General features: G+C 39.9%; 1 protein-coding gene across 3 annotated transcripts in view; it reads right to left on the bottom strand.

Moving 5' to 3' along the window:
- The window catches only part of LOC124711880 (uncharacterized protein CG4449), a 165,347-nt gene that overhangs the window by 126,208 nt on the left and 20,164 nt on the right, over positions 1-18,975 (bottom strand). For all 3 annotated transcript variants that reach the window (XM_047242120.1, XM_047242119.1, XM_047242121.1), the window contains exon 3: positions 3,378-3,525. In XM_047242120.1, the coding sequence (XP_047098076.1) occupies positions 3,378-3,525 (148 nt within the window). The remainder of the gene's footprint in view (positions 1-3,377; positions 3,526-18,975) is intronic.

Raw genomic sequence — 18,975 nt, 5'->3', positions numbered from 1 at the left:
ATACTGCAAGAAGAATTTGACAGAGTTCTAAAGACCTCAGTCAAAACAAGGCCCCAGGAGTAGACGAAATTTCGTCAAAACTACTGATAGCCTTGGGAGAGCCAGCCATGACAATAACTCTTCCGTCTGGTGTGCAAGATGTACGAGACAAGCGAAATACCATCACACCTCAAGAAGAATGTAATAATTCCAATTTCAAAGTAAGCAGTTGCTGAAAGGTGTGAAAATTACTTAACCATCAGTTTAATACATCACGATTGCAAAACAATGACACAAATTATTTACAGGCAGGAGCTGTCTTCATTCATTATTGTACAGCCAACAGATATATACAGTGGCCATGTATAAACAAGATAAGGGAAATCGAGACATCAGCCACATTCAGGCACTGAAATAGCATCATGGTCACTAATTGTTCTCTCATTGGTGATGTTCTTAAAAAGATTGGGACTGTTTGTAGCCAGTTAATCTACGAGGGTCATTTGGAAAACAAAGAACTTTTTTTTTTTCTACAGAAATTTTTATCTGATATAATTAAACGAAGCTGTATTTTATATATAACTTTTATACCCAGGCTACTTTTCCATACACATTCAATGTTCAAATTTAGGCATTAGTCATATTGTTTTATCAGCTTTTTTATGCCTTCTACATATGCAGTTGCCACCAAGGTGTTGAACTACTGATTAACAGCTTCTTTAAGTTCGTCTCTTCTGTAGTGCTGATCACTCAAAAAAATCTTTTGATTTGGGGAATAAGTGATAATCACTTGGGGACTAAGTCTAGACTGTATGAAGATGTTGAAATATTTCCCACTGAAACTGCTGAAGCAAGTCCTGTGTCAATACTGCTGCAGGTGATTGTGTGTGAGGAAGAATGACTCCACTGAATAGCATTCCACAGCACTTGGTTTTAATTGTGTGGCAAAGTCGCTGAAGCATCTGACAGTAGCCCGCTGCATATGGGCCAACCTACTATGCATGTTGCCGATGAGCAGGACTCCCTTATGATCCCAAAATATCTTAGCCATAATCTTTCTGGTGCTCAACATTTGTTTTGCTCTTTTCAGTTTCATTGGGGATTGCGAATAAAGCCATTCCATTGACTGGCACTCAGTTTCTGGTGCAAAATGTGATATCCAAGTCTTATCAACTGTAAACTGTGATTCAAAAATTCATCACCATCCTTTTCATAGTGACTGAGAAATTTCAATGTAGCTGCCATTCATTTCGTTTTGTGTTCGTCTGACAAAATCCAAGGAACTCTCCTGGCACAAAGTTGTTTATAGTCCACAACTGCACTAAAAATCTTGTACAACACAATTCTTGGAATGTTTGGAGAGATCATCTTGGATTTTCGGTTCAGTCCTTGCTCTGAATCCAACGGTCACCAGTAAGGGCTGGTTTGAGCGATCTTCGTCATGAACGTTCTTCCATCTATTACTAAATATAATATACCACATCTGAACTGACACTTCATTCATCAAATTACTGTAAAACTCAGTTATCTGTCTGTAAATTTCAATGGGATGGACTCCTTGCGCATTTAAAAAGTGGATATCACCGTGCACCTCAGACCTGGTGAGCTGTCAATTCTCTCACATTTTAAGGTTGCATAGCTGAGCAGTAAGCAACTGTATTGGAGCACAGCTGCCCCAAAACTGAAGCAGACTAGTACCAAGGTCAGTGGTCAGTCAGCAGTGGTGGTGTCAAAACAAAACATTCTTTACTTTCCGAATGACCCTTGTATATTATCTCTTTCATGTGTCGACTGTTGAACTATGACAATATTACAAAAAAGACAGATTGCTACTCACCATATAGAGGATCTGTTGAGTTGCAGACATGCACAAGAAAAAGACTGCTACACATTTGAATTTCTTCTAAACTATTAAACAGATACACATTCACACAGGCACTACCCACACACAGATTACCACTGGCCACTGAGGCTGTTCATGTGTGTGCGCGAGTTGTGCTTGTGTGAATGTTCATGTGTTTCCTGCTTTTGAAGAAGACCTTTTGGCTGAAAGCTTAAATGTATAGTAGTCTTTTTGTTGTGTCTATCTGCAACTCAATGTCTCTATATGGGGAGTAGCAATCTATCCTTCTCATACTGTTATTGTTATTCCAGTCCGGATTTTCTATTGCTGAATAGTTGAACTAGTTTTCCAATCAACTTTTAGACACTGTATTCAGTATTACTTCAGAGGACTGTCCTTACTGCTATTAGCATATGTGTAGTTCTCCAAGTTGCTGCTGGACATGTTGAAAACACAACCTACTGTTGCCATATGTGTTGGAATTACGAATAATGGTAGTCAGGAAGAACCATGGAATGGAAATTTCTGTGATTATAATTAATCATTTACTTACAGCAGTACACTACTGTGATTGTAGACACAAATTGGCAGCACATATAAAAGCACCTCTCCTACAAGGTAGATGGTTGTTTGACACAATGCAGGCTACTCATACTGCGTGTGCTCACTTACCATCTAATCTGACTGTAATGATACTGTGAATTAAAAGGTGATTTCAAATAGTGTCTTCGACTTCATTTTAAATACCAATGACAACTTCTTGAGTTGAAGGACACATTTCGAATCCACTATTTACCAACGCAACATGGTCATGGCCAATTGGTCAGTGTCAAAGTAAAAAGACCTAAGGAGTTAATTAAGCCTGACTAATGTGGATAAGCAACTGACTGCTCACTCATTCCAAGACTATGTCCCCTGAAAACACCAAGAACAGCCAACCTCAAAACATCTTTAGGTCCTATGACCAGCAACCTAGATTTACAATGACGAGAGTGGAACCTGGCACATTTGTGCCTTGCATATATATGGTTAAATCTATTAACAATGGGCCCTACAACATGTATCAAGGCAGCTAACTCTAAAGAACTGCAGTTTTATTAAGGTTAAGCTACTCAATCTAGGTCCTTGATACAGTTATCCATTAAAATAGCATTACTGCAACACCTTTTGAGATAAAGACTCAATTCCAAATCGTCAGGTCACAGTGGAAAATGCTGCGATTTCAAATCTTGCTCATACTGTGTTGTAACTGTCACTGGGGTGGCCCTGGTGACACTAAATTCAATTACTATACCAAACTGTTTACTTCTCTGGCATTACTAATACTATCTCTTCAACATGTCATCTATTTCTAATTCAAACATTCATCAGTGTATATTGCCATGCATAGCGTACCGTGAAACCACCCTTAGTTATTTGTGTACGCTATGTTAATAATAGCACTTATGACAAAATTTATTCACAAATCCTAATAGTTGAAAATCTTTAGAACACCAATAAATTATACTGATTGATGGCTGTGAGACAATGTGCAAAGATTTGCTTTAGGACTTACTCATCATCTTCTTCTTCATTCTGAGTTGAAGTGTCACCTTTTCTTCTTTTACACTGTCGTGTTTCTACATCATTTTCAACCGGTTTTAAAGGAAGAGCGTTTGGATCACGCTTAAGCATGAACTCACTGAGATCAGTATTCATCCATCCTGTTTATTTTCGTGCATTGTGAGATACAATAAGATGGCAGAATTAAAACAAAATTTTGTCCAACAATATGATTGAAATACATTTTTGGATAATGTTAATTAATAACTCTTGGTCACTAAATTATTTCAAATAGATGTGAACTGGCAGTACTGTATACAGAATATAACATTACACGCAGGAAACAGATATGTCAATGAATTACATGAATCCCCACCAACATGATGTAGTTTTAATGATAGAATCTTTAAACAAAAACTGCAGGAGGAATTATGAAAAATGCATTTGGCTTTGTACATGGTTAGGATTATACTACTGTGCAGCCAGTAACTGGACATGATGACTGGAAGTAAGAATGATAATAGTGTTGGTTTTACAAGACAAGAACTTTGTTATTAAAACTGAAATTCCTTCACTAGTAACTGTATCTATGTTAATGTACAGTGCATGTGTACACTAGTAAATGGGTTTTGGTACAGACCTCTCACTGCCAATCATTGCTTTGTGGCACTAGTTATCACATTAGAAAGACACAATGCATCTAAGTAACCATGTCAGACACAAATTTCAAAGACAAAAAAGGTGAAATACACTTGCAAAAGGAGTATCATTGGGCGATGTCCTATAACACTGTCCAATCACATTAATGTGACCACCTGTCAAAAGCCTGAATAACCGGCCTATGCAGCCCGGACACTGCAAGATGTGTAGGACAAGAGTCTGTGAGGTTCTGGAAGGTACCAAAAGGGACCTGGAGCTATGCTGACACCAGTGGCGACTGAGGATCCATGGCGCATACAGCACAAATGAGGTGGTCCCAAGATTCTTGATTGGGTTTAAATATGGGGAGTTTGTTACCCAGGAGAGCACAGTAAACGTGTCCTGATGCTGTTCAAACCACGCTTGTACACTGCAAGCTGTGTGACCCATTGCATTGTCCTACTGGTAGATGCCACTGTACCAAGAATAACCAGACTGCATGTAGCAGTGGACATGGCTCTTAAGAATAGTTTCATACATGTGATGATCCACTGTGCCTTCCAGAATGATGAGGCGACACAGAAAATGCCACGGGAACATTACTTATACCGTAACACTTCCTCCTCCAGCCCGGACCCCTCCACAGGTTGTTATAGAGTGTTTGCTTTCAGATGTTTCACGCCAACATTCATCTGTCCAATGGAGCATAAAATATGATTCATCTGAAAATATGACCTGCCACCACTCAGTGTGAACACCCAGTTGCAGTATTGGCATGCAAATTCGAGCCTTCATCACCCATGAATGCCAGTCAGCATTAGTGCATGAACTAGGTGCCTGCTCCAGAAGCCGACATGCGGCAGAACTGTCACTGAACAATCTCTGAGGAGTAGCACTTTGGTTCATCTGGACAGTTAGTTGCTCACCAATTGAATGTGTATTAGGCTGTATACATCTACACCTGTCATCTATGGCCCATGGTGCACTACAGCTGCCTCAGCACAGGTTTTGGATAGTGCCATCCTGCCATTCACTATATACTTTAACCAAGATGTTACGCAAAAAGTTTGCGAACTTAGCCATCTCACAAACGTTCCACCCTTGTCTCAAAGGTCAACAATCATGCTCTTTTGGACACCAGATAAATCACTTCATTTCCACATTGCAACAATGATTGAACTGTTTTCCTCATTACCCCCCACCCCCTCCTCCAACATGCTTTATATACCCACCACTGCTAGCGCAACAACCTGCCGTTTGTGAGTGGTTATCGCAGGTTGATGTCAAACATAGGTGATGGTCGCATTAATGTGATTGGACTGTGTAAATATAAATGACGTATTACTTTTCATAAGCTAAGCCTTTTGCAAGCCTTTGATGACAGTGTAATTCATGTTTTACTCTGGGATGAAGAATTTAGTAAAACTAAGAGCTGTATGTGCTTGTTACTGTTAAACTCCCTGGTGGTGAAACTGACACACAAAGCAACAGCTACATGAAACAAAAGCCACATTACAGCAAACAAAATATTACTTTCAAAATAATGGAAGACAGACAGAAGAAAAGATTACATGGAAATTGCATGGATGGGACCTATGAAAACCATACTTTTTGCGATCTATCTCATTAGGCAACAATGACATAAATTATCAGAATATTGAGATTATAAATTTAAAATTTCACATTATAATTAATATAAGACAGAATATTCAATGTAAGTGAACAACAAACGAAACATCAATATTATTATTCAAGATTAATCAGTACACTCTTGCTACTGTTAAGAGTGCACAAGCAAATGAACATATCACAGGACTACAACAATTAATAAAGCAGCAGCTTATTTGAAACAACAGATTTTCTGCTGGTTAAGAAGTCTACAGATTTGTATCTTGCGCAATTGTAGAGAAAAATGTAGCAAGTGCTTCTGACAAATAACATACACTGTTTGACAATTGCTAAGGAACAACTGTGAATTGCTACGGAACAACCGATCAATGATAGTAAAAGAAATGTAGAGGGTGGGGCATGTTAACTGCAGTGAAGCCTGTGCATTAACACTCAGTATGTGTTCGACAGTTCCTGCAGTACCTTGCCTGACGAAGGTGGTTGTGGAATCGATTAATTGACATTTCTTGTGGTATGGTAACATCTCTGCAAGACATTATTTGAGCGATTACAATTGAGGACGTGCAGTTGGATGGCTTGAAGCTGGTCAAAGAGTCACTACAGTGGCCACAGAAATGGATGTGTCCAAAAGTGTCATCTCATGATTAAAAAAGGCTTCTGAAGATGGAAATGCTATGTGAAAGCATGCTGTTGGTAACAGACAGATCATCACACTGCAAGAGGAATGATATGTAGCCCTAGTGGCGAAAAGGAACAGACATCTCATTCCTTGGCAAATCATTGTAGACCTTACAACTGCCAGCATTAAACATGTATGTACCGAAACCATTATGCAGTCACTGTATCAGGCTGGTTTTTATGCTTGGAAGCCTGTTAAATGGATCCTACTTCAACCATACCATCATCACGAAAGATTTCATTGGTGTAGGGAGGAAGCTGATTGCGGTCAGCAACAGTGGTCCAGAGTGGTGTTCTCCGACGAATCCTGCTTCACTGTGGCATGTGCTTCTGCCCACCAGTTAGTGCAGAGAGAGAGGGGAACGTATTACACACCACAGAACGTTTACGAGCATCATCAGTATTGCATAGGTCTTATGGCATGGCGGGCATTAGAAACAATGGCCAAACACCGCCACATATCGCTGCGCAAGGGAACATCACAGCTTAGCAGTACTGCAGGGAGATTATTCTGGATCATGTCCATCTGTTTAGGGGTGAGGTAGGTCACGACTTTCTGTTTATGGTTGACAATGCCCATCCACACAGGACTTCTGAGATGTCAGATACACTCGAATGTGAAGATACTGAGTGTATGGAAAGACGTGCGTATTCCCCGAACTAAACCCTATACAGCGTACCTGGGATGGCCTTGATAGCAGTGTTTCTCAATGATCATCATCTAGCTGACCTGTGGAAGAACCGAAAACTGCCTTGAGAGAGGGGTGGGGCAATATCCCCCAAGGACTCCTCAAAAGTTTGATAGCCAGCGTGAATGACGAGTGTAAAATGTGCGTTAGGGCCTGATGAGGGCATATTTCTTACCGGAAGTCCGATATTTACCTTTATGTTGGGAGTCTGACATGTGTCCGACCTGTGTCAAACAAGAACATTATTTATGTCTGTTATACTGCTTTCACTATAAATGTACCACTTGTCCTCTATTACATGTGTACCTACTGTGTTTCATGTTGTCCTTCAGTTCCTGTTTTTATTCCTGTCCCTTAGAAATTGTCAAGCAGCATATGTTGCTTATTTTTTAACAAAAGCAATGTTAGTTATTAATGTACATTACAGAAGTAATTATACGAGTTACATCCATAAAGTAAGTTCTGTTTGTATTTCTTTCCATAGTAGTGCTATAATCGTAGTTTGGCACATGCATGATAGTTGCTTTGAGTTAAGGAGAAGAAGATCATGACATTTTGAATCTTCATGTGAAGTTAATGGTGTATAATGCTTGCTTAGTATGGCAAAGTTGAGTGAAAATCCTGTTACCTGCAAGATTAGATCTGTAAATTATTTTCTGGAAGTGAAGAACATTAAACCAGTCAACATTCTTTGGCACATTTGTGAAGTTTACAGAGAAAATGTGATGTGTAATTCAATAGAAAGGAGATGGGTCCAACAGTTCAATGAAGGATATGATCAAGTACACAATGACAAACAAAAGCAGCATTCATGTTGGTTCATGCAGTTGAAGAACCCATAAAGGATAATCATAAGTTTACAGTGCACAATCTTTCCATTACTTTTCAGTAATTTCAAAATCACTTCTTACAAAGCAACACAAAAAAATCAACTCTGGGCAGTTCAGTTGACTTTTGGACACATTATAACAAAGATAGTAATGATTTTGGCTAAGCAAGATAGTGACTGGGGATGAGAATAGGAGGTTCATTATGAAACAATCCAACTGAAATGACAGCCAACGAGCGGAGGCACATTGCTTCACCAGTAAAGCAAATCTTGATACGTTAACTAATTCTTCCGTCACTTCTTGGTAGAACAGCTTCATAATTACAAATGAGAATCACAATACTGTGTGTGTCCTACATTATACCATAGAAGATACACAATATCATGATTTTCATTTGTAAATCTTACACTTCTAAAATTTATATGCACACTCTTTCTGCATAGATTCCACTGGTGTATTTTTACTGTGAGGTGCAACAATCAACGCAAGTGTTTACTGCAAGATGCTTACAAAACTGTGTTGCACAATACAAAATAATTGTCACAGAAAGCTCACAAATGGTATTGCTTTGATTTGTGACAGTGCCTGTCCTGAGACAGGAGCCAGATATGACAACTCTTATTAGACTTTGGGTGGAGCCAGTTTCACCATCCTCCGTACAGCCCTGACCTCGCCCCTAGCAACTTCCATCACTTTTTGCACCTGAAAATCTTTCTTGATAGTCAAAAATTTAACAACGATAATGAGCTCCAAGAATATGTTACCACATGGTTGACGACGCAGGCAGTAACATTCTGTGATTAAGGTGTACAAAAACTTGTGCCACACAATGACAAGAGCCTACAAAATGGTTGGAGCTTTGTAAAAATATATTTTAAAATTTGTTATTTTTTTTACAATAAATGATTTTTATGTATCCATACTGATATTGTTTTAGTTGTGGAATTTAGTTTATGGTCTTTGCAACATATGATAACATCTGTTTTGACTCATTTCACATTCTACCATCATTGGATCTACAGAAAACATTATATGAATGAAAGGAAGAGGTCATGATAATTGTAATGATGATGAAATGAAACGATCATATGGCATTGCTGGCCGGGAGGCCCCATCTGGGGAAGTTCAGCCGAGAAGTGGGAATTTTATTTCAGTCGGCACCACATTGGGTGACTCACGTGCCGGTGATGATGAAATGATGATGAGGACAACACAACACCCACTCAACGAGTGGAGAAAATCTCCAACCTGGCTGGGAATTGAACCCGGGCCCGCTGTATGGGAGGCAAGCATGTTACCATCCAGCTAAGCAGGATCACAAAAGGTGAAATCAGTATCTAAAAGTAATGATAAAATTATTGTAGCAAAAAGGGAGAGAGATAATTATGTGAAAACATGGATAGGGCTCCAGCTGTAGCTGGTAGCAGCTCCAGGACTGACACCAGAGTGTGGCGAGGCACCTGCCCCCACCCCCCATCAAACAACACCATGCATAAAGTACTTTAGGATTATCTTAAAGCTTGTGTAATGTGCTAAAGGGATAAAAAACATGGAGTAAATATAGACTTAATGGGCTGGGGCAGCTTAGCACTGCGCACCACCAGCACCAAAAATGCATTCTGTCCATGGCTGCCCCAAGCACTGATGCACAAAAGTGTGTCATTAAATTTTGTCAAACCGTTTAATCATAAAAAGTGTAAAACAATCCCAGCAGCTGTTGTATTGTCAGCTAGTATCTGACATAATAACATATCCACCTTCAGCTCACATCACAGTTTAGCTGAACTGACACACACTAAGAAGATATGAGACACCCTCAGGGGTGGTGCACTGGCACACTGGGGTGGTTCCAGTTGTCACCCAATACATACCAATATAAGATTACTGCATCTTTTCGAGAGACCTAGGGTGAAACTCATCACTCCTTAACAGTCTCCTTGATTGCACACAATTTGCTAGGGAGTGTAGAAATTTGCCATTTCTGTACACAGGCAAAGTTGTAGATGTGTTCTTATATCAGTACCAGGAAGGGGGAGGGGGGGGGGGGGGTTCCCAGTACTTAACCATCCTGTCAGCCAGTTTGTTGCATGGTATGCTTGCACGCAACCTAGCTAAAATGACCTCTTCAAGTGAGAGCACCAAGAGGAGGTCGTTCAAGCTGCTGGGAGAGGCTTCATAGCCCGGACCTTGTTCCCATGAAGGAAGGACCAGTGGTGATGCAAAAGTAACACCACCTGCTGACAGATGGACAGATGGCAACACACAGATCATCGACGGGAATGTAAGAACTAGCAGGCTAAGGTACTAGGACTGCTGCCTTGGCAGCAGTGTCAGTGGCCTCATTTCCTGTCAGACCAACGTGATCATGAACCCGTATAAACATCACAGTGGCTTCATCGAGAGTGAGCAAGTGACCTGTTGTACTAAAGGATATATGGTGTACAGCACACAGAGGCTTTAAAGGGATCTGAGAGCGTCAGAGCAGATGATGCAATTGAAAAGCCTGTGTCGCCAGATGTACTACGTGGCCTGATACAGGGCGACGAGCTTTGCTGTAAATACTGAGCAGTGTTCCAGAAGCCGATATTGAAAAACATCGGTGCTAATGATGATGGTACATCCAACACCATGGTTAGTCCAACAACAATCAGTGTACACAAAGATACAATTGTGAAGTTCAGTGCGAAGGTCGTGAAACTGAAGGCAATAGAGTGAGGCTAGAGTAGTGTCCTTAGGAAGTGAATGAAGGCCAAGGGGAACACGGACTACCATATGAAACCAAGGTGGTGAAGGGTTCACACCCATCGGGAAAGTGGCAGGTAGCGTGAAGTTAAGCTGTCAGAGCAAGAGCTGAAAGCGAACTCCAGGAGCTAACAGAGATGAGGGACACACCATATACTGGCGATCAAGGGAGTCATCGAAGGAGGCACGGGTTAGGTGGCCAAGCATGGCAGACAAATGGCATGCGTATCTGTTGAGGAGAGAGAGTCACGGCAGCAGACTTTCTCCAGTATACTTTCTTTTTTTAATTTTTTCACACAGTACAATATTCAGAAAACATAATTTAATCATCGCTAACATTTGGTTTGAAAAATGAAAGACGATTACATACATGGAAGACACTTAAAAGCACAGGAAGGTCTCACATCAGTTACATAATGGTAGGAGATAGATTCCAAAACCATATTTTAAACTGCAAAACTTTTCCAAGGTCAGATGTGCAATCTGACCATAATGTAATGGTCATGAACGGCAGATTAAAACTGAAGAAACTGTAGAATGATAGGAAATAATGCAGATGGGACCTGCATAAGTTGAAAGAACCAGATGTAATTGAGAGTTTGAGAGGGAGTATTACACAATGGTTGACTGAGTAAGAAATATTGAATCTAATCGATGAAAGAAGAATATATAAAAGTGCAGCAAACAAAGAAGGCAAAAGGAATACAGATAGACACCAAGTGAAAAATGACAAAGCAGGAATGTCTCAATGAGTAATGCAAGGATGCAGAAGCACGAATAACTAGGGGAAAGGCAAAAGCTGTCTCTAGGAAAATTAAAGAGCTCTTTCGACAAAAGAGAAGCAGCTGCATGAATATAAACAGCTTAGATGCCAAGCCAAAACTAAGCAAAGAGAAAGCTGAAAGGTGGAAGAAATTTATAGAACGGCTACACAAAGAAAATGAACTTGAAGGTAATATTATAGAAAGGAAACAGAAAGTAGATGAGGATGAGTTGGGAGTTGCAATACTGTACAGCAAGTTTCACTGTGCACTGAAAGACCAAATCCCAAAAAGGTCTCTCAAGTAGCTGACATTCCCTCAGAATTATGAGATCCTTTGAAGAGTCAGCCATGTTAAAACTATACTACCTGATGTGGAAGATCTATGAGATAGATGGAATATCCTCACACTTCAAGAAGAATATGATAATTACAACTGCAAAAAGGCAGGTGCTGAAAAGTGTGAATATTACTGAAGTTTAATAAGTTATGCTTGCAAAATACTGACATCATTTATTTACATAAGAATGGAAAAACTAGTAGAAACCGACCTCAAGCAAGGTCAGTTTGCATTCTAGAAAATACTGACCCAACAACTTATCTTAGAATATAAGTAAATGAAAAACAAACATATGTTTATAGCATTTGTAGAGTTAAAGAAAGCTTTTGGCAATGTTTACAGGAATTTTCTCTTTAGCATTCTGAAAGTAGGATGAATAAAATGAGGGAGAACAACATTATTTACAACTTGTACAAAAAACCAGATTGTAATTATAAGAGTCACAGGACATGAAGAGGGCACAGTAATTGAGATGGGTGCATGACTGGGTTGTAGCCTATTCCCGATTGTATTCAATCTGTACACTGAGCAAGCAGTGAAGGAAACTGAAGTGAAATTACGTAATGGAATTAGAGTTCAGGGAGAATAAATAAAAACTTTGCAGTTTGCCAATGGCATTGCGATTCCCTAAGAGACAGCAAAGCACTTGGAAGAGCAGTTGTATGTAAGAGATTGTGTCTTGAAAAGAGGTTATAACACGATCAACAACAAAAGTAAAACAAGACTACTGGAATTTAGTTGAATTAAATCAGATGGTACAGAAGGAATTACACTGACCAGCACGAAAAACGCAACACTTTAACTTCTTACAAAAACTGAAATTTATTTTAAATTTATGACATTAATCCATTATCTTATGATGGAATATTGTGGTACAATCCCATGTAAGCATCCAACAATAAAAAAAGAAAGATGATTATAAAGAAATTTAACAAATTAAGCCAGATATGCACACTTCCAGGAAATTTTGAGCAAGCGCATAATGGTAATGCATGTCCGTTTTGATGTTATATAAGTCACATTTTACTTCACAGACCTGAGACACGATCTTGGAGATCTCTGTTCACACCTTCAAAAGTGTGTATTGCCACGTCTTGCACCAATGGATGGCATTCAACCTTTCAGCATGCTCCCGATTAATGCGGTAATGTCCTGTTTATGAAGCATTCCCACTGATCCAGGAGGGCGTTTTGTAGGTCCTGTAGGTTCTCTGGATAGTGTTGACGAGCTCTTCCCCCAGCTGGTCCCAAATATGCTCAATAGGATTTAAATCAGGCTTCGAGCAGGCTGACCCATAGCATGAATTCCTTTTTCATTCAAGAACTCTTGCATAATTCCCACAATATGTGGGCATGCATTGTTGTGCGTTAGTGTAAAAAATTAGCACCAATAAACGGAGCAAAAGCAACAAGCTCCAGAAGGATTTCCTCCACAAACCGATCTAGGTAAGGCTCCCATGCTCCAAGAAGACCAAATCCATCCTTGCAGCTGTATTGATTCCTGGGCATACCATCACAGAACTGTCCTAAAAACACGTCCTGGATGAGAATGTGCAAGAAGAATACCTTTCCCCTGGCCTTCTCCAGAACCTCTCTCTTGTCAGGTAATCTGAGACCAAATCGTGACTCATCAGTAAGCAACACTGTTGTACTATCCAGCCAAGATGTTCTCTTGGGAAATGTAGTTTAGCTGTACAATGCTCTCTGATGAGTTCTGGACCTGTAGCAGGTCTTCTGGACTGAAGATTGGCTTCTTCCAGTTTTCTTCGAATGGTTCTCTCACTAACATGGTGGGAATCGATTTCGTGCTTCAATGGCAGAGGTGTGACAGTTGCAAAGGACTTGAAGTTGTAAACAGCAGTAATCTCTCTCCGATGCTGCTGTTCTCGGGCATGTTCCTGGTCTCCTTACAAAGCCTCCAGTTTCCCTGTACCTTCATATGTATGTTTCTGGAAATTATGGAGATGTAGTCCTCAACAATTCTGCAACATAATGAATGCTGTGGCCATCTTCCACCAAAGCAACAGCTTTCACAGCATGTTTATTTCAGAAAGCTGATTACAACAATCACAGAATGATTTTACAAACATGTGATTGATAGGGCAATAATTCAAGGAACAACAATAAGCACTACAAGAGTGAGAAAACATTATTCGCTCACATTCAGTGATGTGTTTCCCAGGTAACACGGGAAACAACAATTGAGACTAGTGCAATAAACAATCAGCACTTCATTGTTTGCTTGCAAAGCAACACCAGTAACATACCTTGTCTCAAAAAATTGGTTAAGTGTTTCACTCTGATTAAACAGATAATCCCACAAAGATTACACATCATTTATTGGGTGTTGCGTTTTTCGTGCCGGTCAGTGTAGATTAGGAAATGAGACAATAAAAGTAGCTGATTTTTGCTATCTGGTCTGCAAAATAACTGATGGTGGCCAAAGTAGAGAGAATATAAAATGCAGACCAGCTACTGCATGAAAAGCATTTCCAAAAAGAGAAAAATTTGTTAACATCTATGTAGTGTACCTCCTACAATAGCAACTAGCTAACCTACAACATGCTTGCACCTTGTGGGTGGCCAATCAAGCACTGTCCACCATGACAGGCACACTTGGTTACAAGCCAAACAATGATCCGCCCTCATCCCGCATGTTGGTAAATGTTCCAGACCACAACATCAATAGTAACATCAGCAAACTGATTCTGGCAGCCGAAGGCAATAAGGGTGCTGCCACCAGAACATGCTTCTATGACCAGTGTGTTGCAATTGCAATTGCAATTGCTATTGCAGGCACTGTTTTCCTACATCATGTCATGTGTTCGCTATTAACTTGTGCTGTATCCATGCACTGTGACAGTATTTAAGCTGGTGTTCAACCATGGACCAGCAGTTTGGTGTCAGCTATCGAATTGGTCATTCCTTCATATTCTCTGGGCCAGGCGCTCGCTGGAACACAGCCCAAGCAATCAGACTGAATCAGTCATTGCTTTGAATTCTCTGGGCCAGGTGCCAGCTGCATCCACAGCCCATCAATCAGAAGCTCGCTAAGGGATCATCATTGGACAGTCGCCATGCAGTGTTTATCTCCGAATCACTACCTAGCTTAGGGCAGTGACTTTATTTCTTCATTACGCCAACTAAGCACTGATCATGTGATTAACCTTCAAACATTTACAAGTCATAATCAGCTCTGAATTTACACAAGCCTAACATTAGTGCCTCTTGACTCTAGCCTTATGTTACTCGTCTTACCTTTTGTTACTCACTTAATCATTATTTGCCTTTCTTCCTTGTAAATAACTTACTCCACTAGGGAGATTTGTTTATGTTTTTTAATATTTAAATAAAACTATTCTTCCTTGTTTACCTGGGCAGTGTTCTCACTGCACCTCTATTAGTACATGACACATCGATCTAATACAAATTGAAGTGTCAGAAAGTGTTTTCTGAAGGTATTAATTTGGAGCACATCCTTGTATGGAATTGAAATGTGGATGATAAGCTATTCAGACTAGAAGAGAATGGAATCTTTTGAAATGTGGTGCTACAGAAGAACGCGAAAGATGTGGGAAATTGAATAGCTAGTCAGGAGGTACTGAATCAAAATGGGGGAAAAAGACTTTTATGCACAAACTGACTAAAAGAAGGGATCGACTGACAGGACACATCCTAAGGCTTCAAGGAATAGTCACTTCTCCTAGAAGTGTTACTACTGTAGCGCTAATAGGATGTAACTTGTAATACTTATTCAGAGATGAAGAGGTTTGCACTGGATAGACTAGTGTGGAGAGTTGCATCAAACCAGTCTTTGGACTGAAGATCACAACATGTTGCTATAAGTTGTACAGCAGTGTAAGTCAAGTGTCAACTTGATCTCCAGAACAGTTCTGTTTATACAGCTTTCTAATGTAGCTGTATTGTGTGTGTTTTACTTCATATGAATAAATTGAAATAATGTATCATCACAAAATTCTTTGTGATGGTTTATCATCAATGGAGATTCGTCCAAACATAGTGAAGATTTTATCACAAATCATTTTCTTTATTTTCAACAGTTAACAAACGTCACAATCAATACAGTTAAAATGTTTTATACTTCTCTCCAAAAGTACCCACATGAAGGATGTTCTAAAAGCTACAGTGACTTGAAAATATCAGAAGACTGCCCTATTTAGCACTCCACAACTGGCTTTTAAAAGCGCATGTAGCTGTTGATGCCACAAGGAATGCTTTAGTATGAACATATCTGCAGAAATGGTTTGTCAAGACAGAAAGTACATCATAGTAAATTTTGTTCAATGTCATAAATTATTTTTGTTGTCATTAACCCATATTTTCCATCAAATCCCTTCTCCTAGAAGTGTTACTACTGTAGCGCTAATAGAAATTGAAAGTTAAAGCAAGCTGAAGTGAGATGCCGGAGATCAGATCTGCTGCTACGTGTACAAGATGGTAACAGCCATGATTCATTCCCTAATATGGCATCTTGGATAACAGAAGAAATACTTCACTTGATCAAAGAAACAAGGAAGTATAAAAACGATCATGGAAATTTAGGAACACAGAAATTTAAGTCACTTAGGAATTAAATAAATAGGAAGCACATGGTAGCCAAGGCAAATTGATGTGAAGAAATCTAAAAAGAAATGACTGTTGGAAGGACTGATACAGCACATAAACAAGTATTAGGTTGTTGCCCAAATTCATAGTGTTTTTGTTCTGCACACTGACATTCCTGTTGCTATGGATTTATTTATCAACTGTAATTTTTTTTATTTGTAGTTTACTGTTGCTATATGAGTTTACGTATTGTCATTTGGAGGTGGTATGTGGAGCTGTGGATGTTCGAAAATGAAGTGTAAAGAGGAGAAATCTCAACATTTCCAACATGAATTAAAAATGTAGTAACCACAACCAACAGCGGGAATGCCTTGGGGTGCGGACTGGAGCCGCCAGGCGGGGAAGCCGCCAGCGGTGGAGCACGCACCACCGGGTAAACACAGGATGAGTCGGACGACAGACCAACGACAACTGACAACAACCGACCACGACCGACTATGAGCGACACAACAAGGAAGAGATACACAACGGAGGCTTGTGGAAACCACAACACCAAACACCAAACGTAAATCCACTCGGAACCAGAGCCAGGCAAATGTCAACAACGTGCAACGACCAGAACACAGTACCGCCAACATAGAAAAGAAATCCAGAGCGAGTACCAGACTGGCTGGACTAGGGCAGAGCGGGTCCCTATATACGAAACCAGAGGGAGCGGCTATTGGCCGCTGTCTGCACGTGGCTTAGCGGTGGCGCCCTCGCTGCGCGAGAGCCGCTGCGCGGAATAGCCACCGCGGAGGTGGAGCCCTCTATGGGCTGACCACGTCCATTTGTTCTGCTGAGTGTTCGACTTCCGCGGCAGAAGGTACTAGAAAAAAGAGGGGTGACAGCAGCGGAGGCAGCCAGAAACATTTGTGCTGTGTATGGGGATATTGCCACTGGACAGAGCATGGCAAGAAACACATTAATCCATGATGATCCACGTCAGTGTACTCGAAAACTGGCAAATGTGATGACCTGTTACCATTCCGCCATCTACCAACATTTGCATGCTATGGGGAAGGTTCCAAAAAATGGGTGTATGGGTACTGCATGCTCTAAGCCAAAATCACAAAAATCTGTGCATGGCCAAAGTGAATCTCTAATTGCTCATCATCAACTGACTCACGAAAATCATTGACCATTGCTATATTGCATAGTTACTGAGCAACACAATCCCCGAGATATAACCAACACTGTTGACATTTACTGTCAACATCCGAGACGTCTTGCAGATGCAATCCAAGAAAAATGACCAGGAAGACCGCAAGAAGTGATGCTACTCCTGCCCGCATTATGCTAGACTGACAAAAAACGCTGCACCAAGAGTTGGGAAGTCATTCCACATCCACATTATTCACCTAATCCTGCATCCTCAGATTTTCACTTTTTCTACTCTCTATCAAATAACCTTCATGGAACTTCCTTTCTAGGTGAAAAGGTAATCCAAACATGGCTTGACTAGTTCTTCACCTCAAAGCCATATTATTTCTACAGTGATAGAATCGAAAAGTTACCCCAGTGTTGGCAGACTGCTGTAAACTGTAAAGGAGAATATATCATTGATGACTAAACTTTCTGTTATGTGTATCTGTTGTGTTTATTAAACTTATGGAAAAACACCATGAACTTATGCACCAAGCCATTAAAAACAATCATTGGTAAAATTAAAAGCTACAGCATCAACATTAAGGGAGCAAATGGAACTTCACTATTAAGCACCGAGGAGAGAGCAATAGATGGAAAGGGTACAAAATAAAGGTCTCTACAAGCGAAAGGAACTGTTCGATAACATGATTAAGGAAGAAATGGAAGTTGGTATGGATGGCATAGGGGATCCAGTATTAGAGAGCTTTAACAAAGCTTTGGAAGACTTGCGATCAAATTAGGTACAAGAGATAGATGGCATCCCTTCTGAATTTCTGGAATCATTGCGGGAAGTGGCAATCGAGCAACTACTTAAACTGGTGTGCAAAAACTACAAGTCTCGAGATATATCATCAATCTTTTGGAAAAGTATCATCTACACAGTCATGAAGACAGCAACAGCAGTTAAGTGCAAGAACTATCACACAATCAGCTTATTGGCTCACAGATACAAGTTGTTGAGTAGAATAATATGCAGAGGAATGGGAAAAAAATGAGGATATGTTAGATGACAACCAGTTTGGCTTTCAGAAAGATAAGGCCATCACAGAGGCTGTTCTGACACTGCAGTTGATAACAATTACGAAAAATTAAAACAAGTTCAAAAGATTTGTTGACCTGGAACAAGCATTCAACAATGTAACTAGGTGGAACACATACAAAATTCTGAGAAAAACAGGATAAGCTATAAGGAAACAGAGATGATAATCAACATGTGCACGAAGCATGTAGGAACAATAAGAATTGAAGACCACGAATGTGCTCAGATTAGAAAAGTTGTAGGACAATAATGTAGTCTTTCACTGGTACTGTTCAGTCTATACATTGAACAACCAATGATGGAAATAAATGAAAGATTCAAGTGAAAGATTCAAGAGTGGGATTAAAATTCAGTGTGAAAGACATCAATGATAAGATTCACTAATGACATTGCTATTCTCAGTGAAAATGAAGAAGAATTAAAGGATGTTAGGAATGGAATGAAGACTAATGAGTACAGAAAATGGAATGAGAGCAAACTAGAGAACTAGATGAAAGTAAATGATTTCAGTA

The sequence above is a fragment of the Schistocerca piceifrons genome, chromosome 8, assembly GCF_021461385.2.
Source record: "Schistocerca piceifrons isolate TAMUIC-IGC-003096 chromosome 8, iqSchPice1.1, whole genome shotgun sequence".
In the NCBI taxonomy this organism is placed as follows: Eukaryota; Metazoa; Arthropoda; class Insecta; order Orthoptera; family Acrididae; genus Schistocerca; species Schistocerca piceifrons.
Note: the sequence above shows the minus strand (reverse complement) of the source record. Positions and strands in the feature narration are given on the sequence as shown.